Source organism: Danio rerio, chromosome 2 (assembly GCF_049306965.1).
Source record: "Danio rerio strain Tuebingen ecotype United States chromosome 2, GRCz12tu, whole genome shotgun sequence".
NCBI lineage: Eukaryota > Metazoa > Chordata > Actinopteri > Cypriniformes > Danionidae > Danio > Danio rerio.
The window spans coordinates 33,732,211-33,752,143 of record NC_133177.1 but is presented as its reverse complement, the minus strand read 5'-3'; the positions used below and the strand labels follow the sequence as shown (position 1 = coordinate 33,752,143).

The following is a 19,933-nucleotide window of genomic DNA, read 5'->3' as shown; positions in this document are numbered from 1 at the left end:
AGTAACCTAGACAACACAGAATCTAAAAGGTACACTTTCAAATATGAGTTTACAAAAAGAAGAAAAAGGTGCCTCTTTTTTGGAGGGGTTCTTATAAAACAGACAACTTATATAATTACTTTAATCACTTGCAACAGGGTTTTATGGAAATTCAAAGGGTTTTCTTTGAAATTATTCCAAACTTTGCATTTACATCGCTGCATGTAGATTTGGAAAGCTTTTGAATTTGGGTAGGCAAAATCCAGGGGGTAACCCCAAAATAGCACTTGACTTTTTAAACAGTTATATCCATTAAAATACAACAATTTTTAGAAACAGAAAGATACATTTAACTTCAAAAGTTTGCGCAACAGCCAAGTCCCCGATCCATCAGGGGTTGCCACAGAGGAATGAACCGACAAATTACACTTGTATATTCCAGCTGCAACCCAGCATTGAGATTCACTAACTAATAAATCCCTAGTGCTTGAAAACACCAATGCAGTCCCTCATTTATACACACACACACACACACACACACACACACACACACACACACACACACACACACACACACACACACACACACACACACACACACACACAATCATACACTACAGACAATTTAGTTCATCCAATTCACCTATGCATGTGTGAACATGCAAATGTCACACAGAAATGCCACCTGGCCCAGCCGAGAATTGAACCAGCAACCCTCTAGCTGTAAAGCGACAGTGCTAATCACTGAGCCACCATGCCCAATTTTATTTTATACTTTTGCAAAACATTAATTAAGTAATAAAATATTGATTTGGGTGTACAAATATCTGTATTGTGAAGCTTTTTTGATATATTAGTTCCAGTTTTGGCTTTGGTACTGACTAATCTAGTATATGCGCAAATATATTACATTAAAGCATCCTATAGAAAATATAAAATAGACATCAAGACTATAAAGCAGCTTTTTTTCTTGTTTAACTATATAGTTTCAGTGGCTTCTATATTTTTTACAAATGACTAAAAAAGTTTTTGGTGAATCATGATTTGTGAAAATGCAGATTTCACACACAATTATGCATCCTTGAAACCCAGTCTTTTTTGCTCACCAAGACTGCACTTTATCTGATTGACGTTCAAAGTTTTTTTTATGCCTTTTTAAAATTTTTCATATATCCTAAGTATTTTATTATGTTTTCAGTCACTCATTTTTTCAAATGAAATTAAGCGTACACTACAAGATGCAATAAACTAATGTAACTAATGTAAAAAATGTAACTTCAATTGTTACTACTGTTCTAGTAAATTCAGTAATATTTCACTGTTTTACTATTTGTACCATATTTTAGATAAAGTGGAGTCTTAAAAAAAATCTTGGATCACATGCACTTTGAACGTCAGTCACATAAAGACCCTAAATTCACAGAAAAACACAGGCTCTGAATATTCAATCATGTAAGCAGTAAATTTCACTTTTGGGTTAAAAAAATTAAACCATAGTCTTTTAAATTCTGCAAAAGAGTTACTAATCAATTTTATAAACCTCTACTTAAACAACTTTCTCTAGGACCATAAATATGTAAAATAACAAATCTTAAAACAAACAACACTTAAAAGATTATGTTTGCTGTTTGTTCAAACTACTTATTAACAATTACCTTCTACAACACAATTCTTAAGATTTTTGGGGGGACAACTTAATTGTTTTATGTTTGATCCTCTTAAATTTGTAAAAAATGTACATGCTAACTTAATTCTTCATGTTTTCTCAACACAATTGATTGTGTGAAACCCAGATTTTTTTACTGTGAATATCAAAAACAGAAAGGAAATACACGCATGACACTACCTCCATCAAAACTGTCACAAGACAATGACAAAAACTCAGTTTCCTTAAAAGATCTAGACCTTGTTCCTGTTTTACAAAAGAATCACCCCAATGACATTTTAGCAAACAATAAAGTCAATTATATCAGATTTCACACCAATATTTTGTTTTTGAGACCCACTGTTTTTTAAAGTCCATGCTCACTAACACTGCACTTGATCCAAAATGTCATAAATAGTAACACAGCAAAATACTGTTGAATTAAAACATTAGCAATTATACCTTTTATTTATTCATTTTCCTTCAACTTAGTCCCTCATTTATCAGGGGTCATCACAGCGGAATGAGCTGCTAACTATTCTGGCATAAGTTTTACATAGCAGATGCTCTTCCAGCCGCAACCCGGTACTGAGAACCCGGTACCATACAATCTCACATGCACACACACTTATACACTATGGCTAATTTAGTTAATCCAATTCCCCTATACCACATGTCTTTGGACTGAGGTGGAAACCGCAGCACATACAGCAAGGGTGTCCAAACTCGGTCCTGGAGGGCCAGTGTCCTGGAGAGTTTAGCTCCAACCATAATAAAACACACCTAAAGCAACTAATCAAGCTCTTACTTGATATACTAGAAACCTCCTGGCAGGTGTGTTGAAGCAAGTTGGAGCTAAACTCTGCAGGACACCAGCCCTCCAGGAGCTTGGACACCCCTGACCTAGAGGAAACCCACACGCACATGGGGAGAACATGCAAACTCCACAAAGAAATGCCAACTGGCCCAGCCAGGACTCAAACCAGCGACCTTCTTGCTGTGAGATGACAGGGCTAGCCACTGAGCCACCGTGCCCCTCAACTACATCTTTATTGAAGCCAATCATATCTTTATCATAGGATAAATGTGAATATTCTAAAGGCACACAGCCCATTTTGCTTTTTTTCCCATAGTGTCTCAAAATTTTCAATCTGCCTACAAAGAGGTGCAGTAAAATTGGATATTTATTCGTTCACCATTCGTTGATATGTAATAATTACATACAGTAATAGTCACAAACCATGACACATCTCATTGAGATCACAAAAAAATCACAATATTAAAATTAATAATAAGAACAATGCTCATTGATTTAGTTACTTTGATGATCATCAGTGAAAAATTTGACATTCATTCAGCAAGTAATATACAATATATAAATATACAGTTGAAGTCAGAATTTTTAGCCCCCGTGAATTATTAGCCCGTTTATTTTTTCCCCAATTTCTGTTTAACAGAGAGATTTTTTCAACACATTCTAAACATAATAGTTTTAATAAATCATTTCTAATAACTGATTTATTTTATCTTTGTCATGATGACAGTGCATAATATTTGACTAGATATTTTTCAAGACACTTCTATACAGCTTAAAGTGACAATTAAAGGCTTAACTAGGTTAACTGAATAATTGTGTAGGTTAGGGTAATTAGGCAAGTTATTGTATAATGATGGTTTGTTCTGTAGACTATCAAATATAAATATAGCTTAGAGGGGTTAATAATTTTTTACCTTAAGATGATTTTTTTAATATTAAAACTGCTTTTATTCTAGTGAAAATAAAACAAATAAGACTTTCTAAAAAAAGAAAAAATATATTATCAGACATACTGTGAAAATTTGGGATTTGGAAAATATTTAAAAAATAAAAATAAAATCATAGGGGGCAAATGATTCTGTCTTCAATTGTATATGACTTGGTGATGGCATTATGAAATGATCTTCAATAAAATAAATAATGATTTGGTGATCTTCCTTTAGCATAATATTACAGTTGATGTGACATCGAGTCATGTGACCATTACGTTATACCGATTTGTATATTTGAAAAACTCATTAAAAATACATATTACGACACTTCTGAAATCCAGTTGTGTATGATGTGTTTGGCAGGTGTGTGAACATATTACAAACCTAGTGTGACATCATAAAATCACATGACCAGAAAGGTGTATAGATTTGTGTATTTAAAAAGCATATTCAAAATAGACTATATGATATGTCCAAAATTCAGTTTTTGTGTTTATGATGTGTGGCAGGTGTGCGTGAACATACAACTGCTGTGACACCTCCAGGTCACATGACTAGGAAGTTGCATAGATTTGTACATTTGAAAAATTCATTAAAAATATACTATATGACATTTCAAAATTCCACTGTTTGATGTTTTGCAAGTGTTAATGAATATATTAACTGTGCCAGTACAAAACCTTTTCTATCAAAATACTGGAGCACAATATAATAACAATGTAACAATCTCATTAACAACTTACAACTATGTATCAAGCGTTTTCCACTTTATTCACATGAGTACCTTTTATTTGTATGTTTTGAGACACTCTTAATTTCCTCAGAATGTCCAAATTAAAACCAAACCTAAAGCACCCTACAAATAGAGCATCGAGGCTGTCTATGAGAGAAATACAGAAGCAGAAGTGATATTTAGATGTACTCACTGAAGGTAGGACTGCCAGTTGACCTTGTTTGCTCGGACTTCTGCGGCCTTCGCTGCAATGATATTGGTGGGGACGGCAGCGTCCACTGCCCCTCGGATGTCCATCTTCAGATTTTATATTTAAGGATCTTAAAAATGAACACAATATCAAATCGTGATGTGCTAAAACTGAAAAGGTCACGATAACAAATAATGCAGCATCTTTAGTTACGAAAAGAGGAAAGACATTTAACACGGTGAAGGAACCGTGAATAAAGATTTCACGTATATTGTGTGACCGTGTGATGTTATAAAGCTGTAACGTTAACGGTCTATTAAATTAATCTAGCATCGCAAGGGTCGTTACCTGCTAGCTAAGGTTAAACGGCTAAAAAGCGAATTAAACGAGCTCATTTAAAATGTATACTGTATTGAGCTTAACCAAACATGTCTTTAAGTAACGTTGTAAACGTGGCATTTTTAAATCGTGTGACGATATCTTGTACTGTTGTCTAACAAAACAACTAACGTTACTGAATGAACACAGCCACTGACAAATGCTAATGCACGAAAACAGCGAGTTAGAAACGAAGCGCCACGCGTCTACGTTCACTACGACGTTGCTAAATAGTTATCTAACAATTATTGTTGAATCCGACCAGCGATACTTCAACAGAAATATAAAAAAAAACATTTTTGACTTCGCTTACCTGCTTCCTCTGCTGTCAAATTGCAACAAGACGTCACGGGACCAGTGTCACGTGATGTTGTCATGTGAGCGGGGCATAGGATTAACCCCTTAAAGAAATGTTTCTTGCTAGTGATGAGGATTTTATTTATTTCTCTGAACGGCTCTGCATACACCCTGCAAAGTCATATTTTGAGGACAGCTTTAATGAAAGTTGACGAGCCCCTTGACATGTTGACTATACTGTATCCATTCATTTTGTGTCTATGATGTGTGGCAGGTGTGTGAACTTGTGTACATAGCAGATACCAAGCCTGAAATTATTCACACCCCTGACAGTTTCTGACTGATGAGAAATACGATTTTGAAAATCTTCAAATCGGTCAAGAAAATCTACTTAATTCAACATTTTTTTACCTCATTAGATTCATTCATTTTCTTTTTGGCTTAGTCCCTTTATTTATCCGGGGTCGCCACAGCGGAATGAACCGCCAACTTATGCAGCACATTTTTACACAGTAGATGCTCTTCCAGCCGCAACCCATCTCTGGGAAATATCCACCCACACTCATTCACGCATACACTACGGACAATTTCACCTGTACTACCCAATTCACCTGTACCGTCTTTGGACTGTGGGGGAAACTGGAGCACCAGGAGGTAACCCTTGCAAACGCAGTGAGAACATGCAAACAACACACAGAAACGCCAACTGACCCAGCAGAGGCTCGAACCAGCAACCTTCTTGCTGTTAGGCGACAGGACTACCTACTGCGCCACTGTGTCGCCTCCCATTGGTAGATATAATTGTATTTTTTTAAGACTAACTCAGGACTTACAGAGAAAGACTTGACATAATAAAAAAATTATGTTTTGACTTCAAGGGATTTTCATCCAAAAATTATAATTTTGTCATCATTTACTGTCCTTTCACTTGTTACAAACAGTTTTGAGTCGCTCACTTTTTTTTTTTTTGGTTGAACACAAAAGAGATATTTTAAAAACAGTTGAAAACCTGTAACAAATGGCTTTGAATAAATCGTTATAAATGAAGTATAAATACTCAACTATAATTTACTACATTACAATCAATCAATAAAAAGATGTACTGAAGATATAGCATTTAATTAAAATAAAAAGTAATAATTTCCCGACAATATAGCTTAATTTGACAATACAATTTACATCTGTTATTAAAATGTAAACATTTGCATGCTTCTCCTGGTCTGCAAAAAAATGAAAATAAGAAATAAGAAAACTTACCTAAAATTTAGTAAATAATAAATTATCTATCTATCTATCTATCTATCTATCTATCTATCTATCTATCTATCTATCTATCTATCTATCTATCTATCTATCTATCTATCTATCTATCTATCTATCTATCTATCTATGACTTATTACAAGTAGTATATTTAGTCAAGTTATCTTAAACTTAGATTGTTATTTGCTATTAAACACTTTTTCTTTCTTATTTTGTGTAATATGTCTTAAAACTACTCACTATACTGGAGTGTTTCTCTTAATTTAATTACTCATAATTCTGTCTTAAAATGAGCAAAAGCATTTAAACTTTAAACAAGAAAATTGTATGAATTTAATCAGGATCTACAATTTTTTTATTTAAATTGAGACTTGATAGTATACTTACAGTGCAAAATTATTACTTGTTGCTTCTCAAAATTCTGAGACTTAATAGAACATAACAGAATGAATATTATCACCAACAATGAACAAGTATGGGCAAACTTGAAATAACTTGTTACAGCTAAAATAAAATCTTAGTAATGTAAGACTAGAGTTTGCATGTTCTCCCCGTGTTCGCATGGGTTTCCTTCCATGTGCTCCGATTTCCCCTAGTCCAAAGGTAAAGGTATAGGTGAATTGAATAAACTTGAATTGGCTGTAGTGTATGTGTGTGCATGTGAGTGTATATGGGTGTTTCCCAGTACTCGGTTGCAGCTGGAAGGACATCTGCTTCATAAAATATATGCTTGATAAGTTGGCGGTTCATTCCGCTGTGGAGACCCCTGATAAATCAAGGTACTAAGCCAAAATTAAGTAAATGAATGAATAAATAAAGGGCTTAAATTATGTCTCTGAAGCTAAATGTCCAAGTAAAATACATAACTCTAAGCATTACTAACTAAATAAAATTATCTTAAAACAGCAATTATAAAAATGTTTTTGCTAGAAATAAGACTGTAACCCTTAATGAGTTTTTGCATTGTGCATTGTCAGTAAAATGCAATAAAACCACACATCGCTTGGGAGAAGTTCTTATAGACTCAAATCTATAAATACTTCTGTTTTATTTAAAGCATCTCCCACACGACACGCTCATGGCTGTGAACGACAAGCGCGCGCACACATCCTGTGTTTAATCTGTCTTAAGCCCTTGAAGTGCACTAAACCACCGGGGGATCAGTCTCGATGGGACATGCACAAGTGTAATCCCTGTTCTGCCCTGTATACAGTACCAAGAAGTGTTGTTTTCATTCGCCGTCCCCAGTTTAAGTTGCTTTTCCCAAGGCGACAGCTGACCGGAGATGTGAAACTGCCACGAACCATGAGGAACCGCGTGGCTTTGGGCTTTTGGGAACATGTCGGTTCTTTGCCAGCATGGAAGGGCTTTTAATGTGAGGGATGTCATGTAACAGACTCATCTTAAAGTGGGTGGTCTGGCCCTCTTCTGTGGTACCGAGTGTTCGGCGTCCTCCCTACTTGATGTGGGGACAGCTGAGGCATCTTCTCCAGGCCTGTCGGCACGACGAGGGTTACTTCGCCAACGGAAGTTATGAAAATGAGGACGAGAACGAAAATACGGAGGATGGATCAAAGGATCCCATATCCTTTCAGGTGAGAGTACGGAGCAACCTCTCTCTGATGTCAACACTATTAATTATTTAAAGTTAGCCACGCACGAGAGTCACACAAAAACCCATGCTTTATATGTGACAGCTAGATTGACTGTGATGAGAGGTCCGGATTTTGATTGTAACAATGGCCTTGCGTGTCCATGGACTTACATCAGTGGCCACTGGGTGTTATATATTTTCCAATGGAGGCAGCTCTCTTTGATGTGATCAGGTTATTTCCAGAAGCCTTCCTGTCTGAATGAGGATTAAGAGAATTTGACTGAATGGTTGCATAATATAGGAGTTGCAGCAGCTCTATTTATGGTTTACCGGGAATAGCTTCACACCAACGTGATTAGAAGCATCAGGTCTGTGGGATTTTGGGGAAATCTTGTTTTTAAACACCTGAAAGACTTTTGGAGTTTATATATAGAAGCAGATGAGTGCTTATCTGTAATCAAGTTAATATGTAGTATATTTTTAACATCAATAACTTGTGGCATCAAAACCCAAGAGATTCAGTTGTTGCTCCTGTTCTCTCAAGATTTTTTTTTGGTTTTATCAGGGGTGTAAAATAGATGTTTAAATTATTTTTAAAGTCAAAAATATTAAGTTATTATTATAGATCAGCAAACAATTAAAACATTACTTCAGATATTGAAGGGATACTTTACTTAAAAAAACAACTTAATAAAATAAAAATTACTCATGATTCAGGGGAGACCGGGGCACAAAGTAATTCTTTTTGGTTTTGGCCAAATAATGAGCAAAGTTATAGGGTTAGACAAACCTTTTTTTTTTTTTTACCAATAACACCCAAGCCTTTCCTACAAATGCTGGTTGTATGATCACCAGACCTATGGTTTCTGTGCAGTATATCCAAAAGTGCCAGAAGTAAAAATGTTACTATTCACCCCACCTGCGGGGCAAGTTGTAACAGACAGAGGGCTAACACATGCTTATGAAGTCAGATTTCACACAATTAATTTAAATTCGGTTTACTTTAAATGGTATATTTTCTCAGAACTTAACTTAGTACTTAACTCAATTTTATGCTTTTTATGTCAATTGTTTGTTACCTTTATTTTTTATCTGTTGGATAAAAACGTTCAGATTTATTTGCATTATTATCCATTATTAGACAATGCATTTATTTGCATTGTTAGCAATAAAATGTATTTAGTTCTATTAAAAATATTTTCTATTAAAAACATTTTTTATTTAAACCGTTATCATTATTACACTCACAAATGAACAATTATTTTATTTGTTTAATTGGAGTCTAGCAGTGTGTGGCGTATTTGTAACACCCTGTTACAACTAACCCAGCTGTGTCGTGTTTCCTCAAAACTGGCTACCAGTCATTGTGTTTTTTACACCTTTTAAAATGGTTCCGTCATATAGCCTAATACAGGGGTTCCCAAACTTTTCAGGCCGCGACCCCCAAAATGACAATGCCAGTGAGTCGCGACCCCCAATATATTCTGAGGTGGTTATAAATACAGAAACCTTGCATGCAATGGAGCACACACACCAATGGGCCCAAGTCTATTCTTCTTTTAATTTTTGTAATGTATGAGAGCTGTAAATGGGCAACAAAGTTTTACCAGGTGTTATGAAATCTGCTGCATCTGACACTATTGCTGTGTCTTTAATATAATGTAATTACCCCAGGGGTTGCAATCCAATAGAAGTAGTAACTATAAGCTACCATAGTAACTATATGGTATAAACAACTATTTTTTCTCTTCAGTAGGTTATGGATAAAATATGGTAATTCTTATTGTTTAATAAAAATAAAAAGATTTTTGGAAATCACCAGGCGACCCCCCTTCATTGTCCCACGACCCCTCGGGGGGTCCCGACCCCCACTTTGAGAACCATTGGCCTAATAGACGGTAATCACAACAACATAAGATTTTACGTACATACTTGCACAGATTTTTAAAAAAATAAATATAATAAAAAAAACAAAACAAAAAAACATTTATGCTGCAAAAAGTTTCTCCTGTGTTTCTTATCCAAATTTTGCCGAACTTTTTCAATAATTGTAAGGAAGATGTCTGCTGACATCTTGGTGAAAACCTCAGAAGCATGCCATGGTTAACCCTGAGCAAATAGCTTAAAACTCAATATGTTAAATTTTACCCTGTGTTACTTTGTGTCTCGCGCTCCCCTACTCACTCTTGGGTGCTTCCAAACCTCTTTGTGTTTTCTTTTTGTTTTAAACACAAATTAAGATATTGTGAAAACCACTTAAAATATTTGCTGTTTATTTAAATTACTCTTTAAAAAATTAACTTACCAAACACAATTCTTGATTTTTTTAGGGGACAACTTAATTGTTTTAGGTTGACTTGTGGATCCATTAATTCTATACACTGAATGTTGGAAACATTTAACCATTGACTTCAGTAGTAGGAAACATACTATGGAAGTCAGTTACATTTTCAGCATCCTTCAAAATATCTTTGTTTGTGTTCAACATATGAAAGAAAAAACAAACAAATTTGTGAAAAGTATTTTAAGGTAAACATTCTCTTTAAATGTAGTTATCTGAAGAACATTATATAAAAAGGTTTTTGCTTAATACAACATAATTCAAAAGGGAAGCAAGTTTTATTTTAAGCATCATTCATTTTGATTATTATTAATACAAGATTAGACTTAATGTCATTTGGCTCAGGTAAAAATAGATATTTGTAGATGTAGATGATTTTGGGATGCAAGTAAAAATACGAATGAATAAATAAGCATTAGTAAATAAGGACTTTGATAAACATAACTTTAAGACACTTTAACATCGCCGTAACTACACACTCTCACAGCCTAAACTTTATCATCTAGTAACTTTTGAAGCATTCAAAAAATTTTTACAAATTATCAATCGCAGTAATTATTCGTGATTCCAGGCCTTCTGCAATGATTCTGACTTTAAATGTTAGGCTTCATGAGAATAGTGTCAATAATTTACACCAAAATATGGTGTCGTGACAATTATGGTGAAATCATGAATTTAAACAACATTCAGACTATTCCAAAATCTCTTTAATCTCTTCAAAAGTCATTTGTTTTTCCTGAACTGTTTAATGTCGAATGTAGATGTTAAAGATTGTATAAACTAGCAAAACAGGTGAAAATGCATTCATTGACGCATTAATTATCCGTTGTATATATTGCAGATTGAAAGTTCAATTTGGAGAAGACATCTAGATATTATGGTGCATTCAAGTGTAGTTGAAAAAAGAATGTATTCATTCATGGACCATAAATATGAGTTAATTAAATAAATAGATAAATAAATAAAAAGATAGATAAACTAATAAATAATAAATTATACACACACACACACACACACACACACACATATATATATATATATATATATATATATATATATATATATATATATATATATATGTGTGTGTGTGTGTGTGTGTGTGTGTGTGTGTGTGCATGTTTGCGTGCGTGTGTGTGTGTGTGTGTGTGTGTATATATCATCTCAAGCCATCCTTTTATTCCAACCAAAGTGGGAATTGGCAAACATCCAACTTCTGAATTATCTGGAACTCTGGTTTTCAAGGTTTTGATGTCAGAGCTGCAGCAACTGTGTTTTATGCCTCAGGGAAAAAAAAAAAACTGGTATTTATGGATTTTCCAAAAGAAATCATGGTCCTAAGCTTCTTGTGAAGAACTTGCGACTTCTACCAAAAAAAAATAGTAAGCACTCCACACTCTAGGTGTGCTATAAATTACATAATGTGAGTATTTGTTTTTGCTTTTGTATTTAAACTGGATATACATTTAGTTGTCTGCAGAATTTAGTAATTTTTGCATTCATATCAAGGATTAAGATATTCTTTTGGTTTTTATTTAGTACAAGTTTGTTATGACAAACCAAACATTATTATTGCAGTGTTTAAAATGGCCCATATCAGGGTTTAAGGTTTTGGTCACATCGCTCACCCTTAATCAATTCAGCTAGAAGTTAATTGATATTCAAGACATCTTTAGTCCCCTGGTGTGCAGGCCAAAGGCAACTCCATTTGTTGCTGGATAATGAAGGAAAACAAATCTTGAGAGAAACGAAACGTGACCAGAGGACTATAGCCCTTCTTTGTCTATACAGTTCAAATATAACGCCAACAGCATTGTTTTCTTGTTTATATTACACATGAACATGTTTCTGCAGTCTAACTGTGTCTCTACTGTAGTTTTGTGCTAAAGAAAAAAATGTCCAAAAATGTTTTAAATATATATGATTTTAGTTTAAAAAAGGGTTCAAGAAAGCAATGAACGCCAGTAATATTCATTGTATACAATTCATGCTTTTAAACATTTTATTAGTGTAGTTCCAATGAATACACATACATATATTTAATCAGTAAGAGTTGGTCGTCAGGTCACTGAATGCTGGTCAAATGAGAGAATACTGTAAAAACATATTACTTTGGAAATACTTTGAATGGAATACTTTGAAAAAAAATGCTCATGGATTGTCATTTTATTATATAATTACATTACATTTAATCCATAAAACCCAGTGCATTTATGACACCCATAGAGACAATAGACTTATGTTTTATGTGCAATAAAATACTGTATTCTTGTTTTTGTATGTGGAGCGGCTTTACTCAATATGTCATCAAAGGGGAAAAAATGGACATCACTGTGGCTCAGTGGTTAGCATTGTCATTTCGCAGAAAGAAGGTCAATAGTTCAAATCCAAGTCCAGGAGGTGTTTCTCTCTGGAGTTTGCATGTTCTGTTTGTGTGGATTTCCCCCAAAGCTCCTGTTTCCCCCACAGTCTAAAGGAATGCACTCTAGGTGAATTGGATAAACAAAATTGACCTAAGTCTATAATGAGAGATTGTGTGTGGTCGCAGCTGGAAAGGTAAATCTGTCTGTAAAACATATACCAGAGTAATTGGCAGTTCATTCTGCTGTGGTGAACCCTGATAAAGCAGGTAATAAACTGAAGCAAAGTGAGGAGCAAAAAATAGCAAAACCATAGATGAGCATAGTGTACATGATTTTTTTGTTTAAAGGGTACCTATGATGCAAAGTTTGAGCTGTGTGTATGTATAGTGTGTCCACTGTCATACTGGAGGGCTAGAAACACAACAAGACTCTTTTTAAAAAAAATCACTGATGTTAAAATAGGTCGCAAATCCGAGTGATTTTGAGGCTCACCGCAACATGATGTAGGAGTGCAGTTTTCCCCGCCCACCGAATTGATTGACAGTCACCATGTTTCTATAATAACCTGTACACACATATCCACAGAAAATAGGTTTTGCAAATAAACTGTGATTCAAACATCTATTTCAATTTCATAAGTTTAAAAGTTTGAAATGTCTTAAAACAATAAGAGTATATTTGCAATGAAGAAGGTAAAATCATAATTTATAACTGATATAATTACCACAGCCGCATGGTGTCAGTAAACGCTGATACGTGTGTGTGTGTGTGTGTGTGTGTGTGTACTGCAAATGGCATTTGAGTGAGACTCATCATTTCAGAAAGGCTTGAATAAACTCCATCACCAATACATCAAATAAACTTACTTGGCAATTTTCACTAATGAACTGTATTTCAGCTTCATCCATGTCTGTCTCTATCACTCATTTACATGAAAACATACAAATTCGATTTTAATATGATTAAAGACCACCTCACACTGTGTGATTTTTAAAAATTTTTTTTATAAACATGAAAGAAAACGCCTCCAGAGTTTGACGTCATTCACCCGTGACAGTTTCACTATCCCGTGTTCTGAAATGATTCCTCACAGCAAACGTAATCAATCTGTAGCTGCAATTTTCCACTCAGTGTGTCTCAATAATAAAACCAGAAAAAAAAAAACATCTCCTCGCAGTCATTTGAATTGTCACATGGTTTGCGTCATCAGATTTGGTGCTACTATTGGTTCTTGGATTGACGCTCATCGCAGCTGTTGTCACACTGCAGAAAAAGTGTCTGAACTCTTCTGACATTGCCAGAACATCATCAGAGGTGTCTGTGAAAATGTTAAACTAACGATCACTGATCAAAAAAAATTAAATATTAAGGATATATATAGGATATAATAAGAATAGATATAGGATATAAATATAAAGGATTAAAATATTACAAAACATATCATTTTCTAGCCTACATAAATATGAAAAACCACTGCTTTTATGCCTTCTTCATCTCGGGAGGCTTTTTCAGTTCATTCATAACAATTTGCTTTTGTATAATGTTATTACTTTTATCAGTATTATTTATTATATCCATATTTATATTTGTTTTATTAAAAACAAGCTTAGATTTGCCCACCTGAAGGTTTTAGACCATATGGGGCACAGCATGTGTTTTAGGATATAACTCAGGTTTTTGAACACATTTCGTTATTATTGTTTATTTATTCATTTGCTAAAAATTAGAACTGAATTTAGAAATAGTTTTGAAACAAATATTTGCACTTAACAAATTAATTAATTAAATTAATTATTTATAGGCTAATTAATATCTGTACGTAAAGGTTTCCCTATCCACCAGAGCGATGCTCTGTTTAACTGTTTTCTGTAAAAAAAAACTGTTAACTGTTAGCTTGTGAAATGCTCAGTTTTTCCACTTACACTTACTTTATGTCATATAAATAGCAAATGCGCTTATGGAGCGACGCAAGGCTCTAAAAGGGAATGGGAGATGTTTTTATTTTTTTATTCGGCGGTCAGTATCAAATTTCATTAAAACAACACACTTCCACCAGTCCTCACTTTATACTCGCTTCCAATATCTCAGTTTGTCACAGGGCCATCAATGAAATTTTCTTGAATGAAAGTGAAAGTGCCGAACTGCAGTTAAAGTAAAAAAAAAAAAATGAAACACCTAAAATTGCATTATACTCCAGAGGACACGCAGATCGTGTAATGCACAATGACCTTAATTGAATTATGTGCTATAACATGTAAAACAAGATCATGGAAGGAACATAAAAAAGCAACTCCTGTAAACACCTTAATCATTTTGTTGTATTAATCACATTAAAGCAAATTATTTGATTTCTGATGTCCATGTAAACATAGTCACTGACTGCTGTTTATCGCATGAGAAACAGACATGTCGGTGGGAGCAGTAGGCGGGGAAAAACAGCTCATTTGTATTTAAAGGCACAGGGTACAAAAACAGCTACATGGATTATTTTCGTTCTAAAATGCCATTTTAACAGTAAGACGTATTAGTGCAAATGGGGCAAGTGTGTATTTTTCGCGAGCGGGTTGGTGACAGGGGCGGGGCGGAGGATCGGCGATGCCGGCTCAACATCGTGTTGTCTGTTGGCCTTCTGCGATGAACGATGGCATCGTCTATCGGCCCAACCCTAATTGTCATCAGACATCGAAATGAGCAGATTCTGGTGACCATAATAAATTATCTGATGGGTATTTTTAACTGAAACTTTACAGACATATTCTGGAGACACCAAAGGCTTATCTTACCTATTTATTATTTACATTGGTTTTATTAAAAAAAAAATAGATATATGTTTGCTAGCATTTAATGTACTGTAAACACTCATACACTCAGACATTAAAATATGCATAATATTTTTTTTTATGTGTTTGTACTTAGTCTGTTAATGGTAGGCTACACAAAACACCATGGCAAGGAAATATTATGGAAATATAATTTTTTTCCTAAACTGGTGCTACTGATTATAGGATGACCTATTACACTCATCATTGTGAAACAGCTGAATAAATGCGACAGGTTATTTCCAGCATAGTTGCCTTTCGACGGGCTCTTTTGGTTATTTAATGATGTCAGAGGGAAAAATGACAGATTTCGGATTCACTGCCTTGTTCTCGCTGAGAGGAACATTTTCTGCTCTCTTTTAATTTTTTGTTGAAAAAAAGCCCTTTGTTAGATGATGTCATTTATCAGACCAGCCTGGGCTTCAAACTTGGTGTATTTTTTAATGACCGTCTTAAATGTACATAAGAGTGACTCTAATGACCTTCATGGAGATCAATTTAAAAATGACATGCACCTTAAAACCAGTTTGTGCTCTGCTAGAGAGTTATCGCTTTCTGTTTCTACTGACCTTTCTGTTTCAAAGGTTACAAAGAAGAGTTCAGCTCCGCTATTGGCATTAAAGTATTGGTTTTGATGGAGGGTTATTTTAGAACAGACCTTTCATTTTTCATAGGGAACTGTATTGGAGCTACAAAAATCATCATAAACTCCCAATATGATCATCCTAATGTGAGAAACCCCATATAAAAGACATTTATATAGTGCATTCATTCATTTTCTTTTCTGCTTAGTCCCTTTATTAATCTGGGGTCGCCACAGCTGAATGAACCTCCAACTTATCCAGCATTTGCTTTACGCAGCAGACACCCTTCCAGCTGCAACCCATCACTGGGAAATAGTTCCATTTACACACACACACTACGGACAAGTTAGCTTACCCAATTCACCTGTACCGCATGTCTTTGGGGAAACCAGAGGAATCCCAGCTGACCACAGGCAGAGCATGCAAACTCCACACAGAAATGCCAACGAACCCAGCAGAGGCTCGAACCAGTGACCTTCTTGCTGTGAGGCGATTGTGCTACCCACTGCACCCCCCCCCCACACACCTTAAAATATAAAAGACATTAATATAGTTCCTAATTAAATTATAAAATATTAATTTAATTCTAAATAACTTTCAATTAATTAATTTCCATTGTTGCCTCTGGCTTGCTTGGGGGCCGGTGGAGCAGCTTTTCAGTGAATTGTCCTTCAACAGTATTTAATTCATTTATATTAATCTAAATTAATCAGTTTTAATCTAACTGGAACTAAACAGCGATCTACCTGCCTGGCATGCTAAAAATGTCCTACAATATGTAATATTGTTATTATTTTGTTTTGTTTTTTTTTTCTGTAAATTTAAAGGCACCTTCTAGACACTATCTAAATGTTGTAAATTTCTAAATAAGTTCAAGTACAGGGCTTGTAAACTTTTTAAATTCCTGGTAGCCCTCGGGTAGGCACTTTAATTTTTGGTTGCCTGAATATAATTTTAGTAGCCAAAATAGAAAATACATTATTCATTAAATAAAAACAAAAACATACATTTACTAAATAAAAAGGTAATTACAATTGTTATAGGCTATATTATTAATATTTTTTATATATATTCATAAATGACCAAAATTGTATTTTTTATCAATGGTGTAGAAAGATTTTGGGTAAAAAAATTAACAGCCCCGGAAAGTCGGGCTTCCGGAATTTGCGAGCCATGAAGTAACTGTACTCAAAGGAGGGACTTTGCATGACTTGACTTGTTTGATTAATTATTCATTTACACTTTATTGAATAAAACTTTTTGGTTTTTACGACCGCCTCACAGCAAAAAGGTCGCTGGTTCAAGCCTCAGCTAGCTCAGTTGGCATTTATGTGTGGAGTTTGCATGTTCTCCCCATGTTCGCCTGGGTTTCTTCTGGATGCTCCGGTTTCCCCCACAAGTCCAAAGACATGCGGGACAGGTGAATTGGCCAGGCTAAATTGTTTGTGTCATATTGTTTTATATTTTAAGGTGGGAGGGCAGCACGGTGGTGCAGTGGGTAGCACAATCGCCTCACAGCAAGAAGGTCGCTGGTTCGAGCCTCGGCTGGGTATGTGTGTGAATGGAAGCGTATGTGTGTTTCCCAGTGATGGGTTGCTGCTAGCTCAGTTGGCATTTCTGAGTGGAGTTTGCATGTTCTCCCCGTGTTTGTGTGGGTTTCTTCTGGGTGCTCCGGTTTTCCACAAGTCCAAAAACATGCTGTATAGGTGAATTGGCTAGGCTAAATTGTTCATAGTGTATGTGTATGAACGACAGTGTATGGGTGTTTTCCGGTGATGTGTTGCAGCTGGAAGGGTATCTGTTGTGTTAAACATATGCTGAATAATTCATAATTTTATGAGGAACTATATTAATGTCTTTTATATTTTAAGGTGTGGGGGGGGGGGGGGGAGCACACTGGTGTAGTGGGTAGCATAATCGCCTAACAGCAAGAAGGTCGCTGGTTCGAGCCTCGGCTGGGTCCATTGGCATTTCTGTGTGGAGTTTGCATGTTCTCCCTGTATTAGGCTGGGATTCCTCCGGTTTCCCCTTCAAGTACAAAGACATGTGGTACAGGTGAATTGGGTAGGCTAAATTGCCTATAGTGTATGTGTGTGAATGGAAGTGTATGGGTGTTTCCCAGTGATGGGTTGCAGCTGGAAGGGCATTTGCCACATAAAACATATGCTGGATAAGTAGTCGGTTCATTCCGCTGTGGCGACTCCAGATTAATAATAATAAAGGGACTTAGCCGAAAAGAAAATGAATGAATGAATTGTTATTATAATGAGGAAGGCTACTTGCAATAAATAAATCTTGAGTGGTTCAATATTTCTAAGATATCATTTGTTAAAGTCTTAAAACAGCCTGAGCCGGTGTGCCTTTGTGGAAGGTGCAGGAACAAACTGTGAGATAATGTTCTTGTGTGATCTGTCATTTTCTCTCCTCTGAATGTTCCACTAGGTGAGATATAGAAAAATGTTTTATATTTAGTTTAAGATTAAAGTTTAATGCACGCTGGAATATCATTAACAAAAATAAGAAAGACCTTAAAATCAACACTGCAAATGACGAGAATAACCATAATTCATGTTCATCTAACGATTTAAACAATTTTTATATTCGCAACCCTAACCCTTATACGCAATAAAACCTTATTTCTGTACAAATATAGACCCATACAAGCAGTCAAACAGCACCACCTAGCGTTTGCATTAACCTGTGCGTTTCCACATTCTTTCCCATTAAAGTGCTTGAACGTGATGATGAATTTATCCTTCTGCTATATCTAAATCTCGAGTTGTATTTTCTAATTATCCCAACACATATAACTTATTTTTATCGTACATCACCTGCTTTAAATATAGCATTTTTAATATTCACAGCAGCAGGCTCGTCTTTGATGTCTTATTCTTTTAGGAGTTTCCAGTAATTCTGCGCGTATCTCCAGCAGATGTCAGTAATGCTCTTTTATATCTTAATAAAAGGCCATAAAGCAGCAAGGGAAGATGGTAATCACGACTGCCTGCGACTGCTAATTAGTCAGCAAATGAACACGTCATGAACGTTTTCATATCTAAAGGATCAGCCGATAATGGTCCTCCTACTTACTTACAACCAACCTAATGGGTTACTATTATATTTGGTTATATTACTGCACGAGGAGTATTTGTGGGCTATGATTTTGTTTGCTACAAAATGACTTTTCCGGTCACCCTGTAGATGTTGATGTGAAATCAGCACCATGGACAGAGACAGTCGGGCTGTTATCTGCTTTCATTCTGCTGGCAAGATTTGTTGCTTCGCAGATTCTTAACTGTCGACTGATGTTTAGAAATAGAAAGAAACAGGCTGGATGTTAAAATGTGAGATGATTATAAAAGTATTAAATTAGGTTAAAAATATAGGCTACAGTTAAAAAAAGAAAGAAATTGACATCAACAATCTTAAATTGCAATTAAAAGTTTATTCTTTATTTATTTATTTATTTTTTTTACCAGTTTCTTTGGTTAATTTGGGTTTCTGGCTCCACTCTATGCTAATTTAGCATTTTTAATGTTAACCTACGGGCAAAAGGTTATTCCTGTCAAAGGGTTTTCAAACGGGAGTCCAGGGAGAGGGCTACAAGGGAAGGGGTCTGTGGAAATGTTTGGAGAAAAATCGCCACAATTATTTAACATTGCATATAATATATAAAAAAATAAAATTGTATTAGTATTAATAATAACAATTTGGTTATCCCCCCCATTAATATTATTATTTTGGCTGCACAGTGGTGCAGTGGGTAGCACGTTGGCCTCATAGCAAGAAAGTCGCTGGTTCGAGCCTCGGCTGGGTCAGTTGGCGTTTCTGTGTGGAGTTTGCATGTTCTCCTCGTGTTCGCGTGGGTTTCCTCCGGGTGCTCTGGTTTCCCCCACAGTCCAAAGACATGTGCTATAATTGACAAGGCTAAATTGTGTGTGTAATGTAAAGTGTGTGTGTGTGTGTGTGTGTGTGTGTGTGTGTGTGTGTGTGTGTGTGAATG

General features: G+C 35.3%; 2 protein-coding genes across 9 annotated transcripts in view; one reads left to right on the top strand and one right to left on the bottom strand.

Annotated features, from left to right (window-relative positions):
* Positions 1 to 5,053, bottom strand: part of atp6v1h (ATPase H+ transporting V1 subunit H) — a 60,156-nt gene extending 55,103 nt beyond the window's left edge. For both annotated transcript variants that reach the window (NM_001291708.1, NM_173270.3), the window contains exons 1-2: positions 4,988 to 5,053; positions 4,300 to 4,426 (exon numbers count right to left, since the gene is read on the bottom strand). In NM_001291708.1, coding sequence (NP_001278637.1) covers positions 4,300 to 4,403 — 104 coding nt within the window. In that variant the 5' untranslated portion in view covers positions 4,404 to 4,426; positions 4,988 to 5,053. The remainder of the gene's footprint in view (positions 1 to 4,299; positions 4,427 to 4,987) is intronic.
* Positions 5,054 to 7,294: 2,241 nt separating this feature from the next.
* Positions 7,295 to 19,933, top strand: part of rgs20 (regulator of G protein signaling 20) — a 32,004-nt gene continuing 19,365 nt past the window's right edge. For 4 of the 7 annotated variants that reach the window (XM_005163427.6, XM_073915685.1, XM_073915705.1 and 1 more), the window contains exon 1: positions 7,295 to 7,827. In XM_005163427.6, coding sequence (XP_005163484.1) covers positions 7,615 to 7,827 — 213 coding nt within the window. In that variant the 5' untranslated portion in view covers positions 7,295 to 7,614. The remainder of the gene's footprint in view (positions 7,828 to 19,933) is intronic. The other 3 variants (NM_001002431.3, XM_073915700.1, XM_073915693.1) reach the window with 3 other exon arrangements.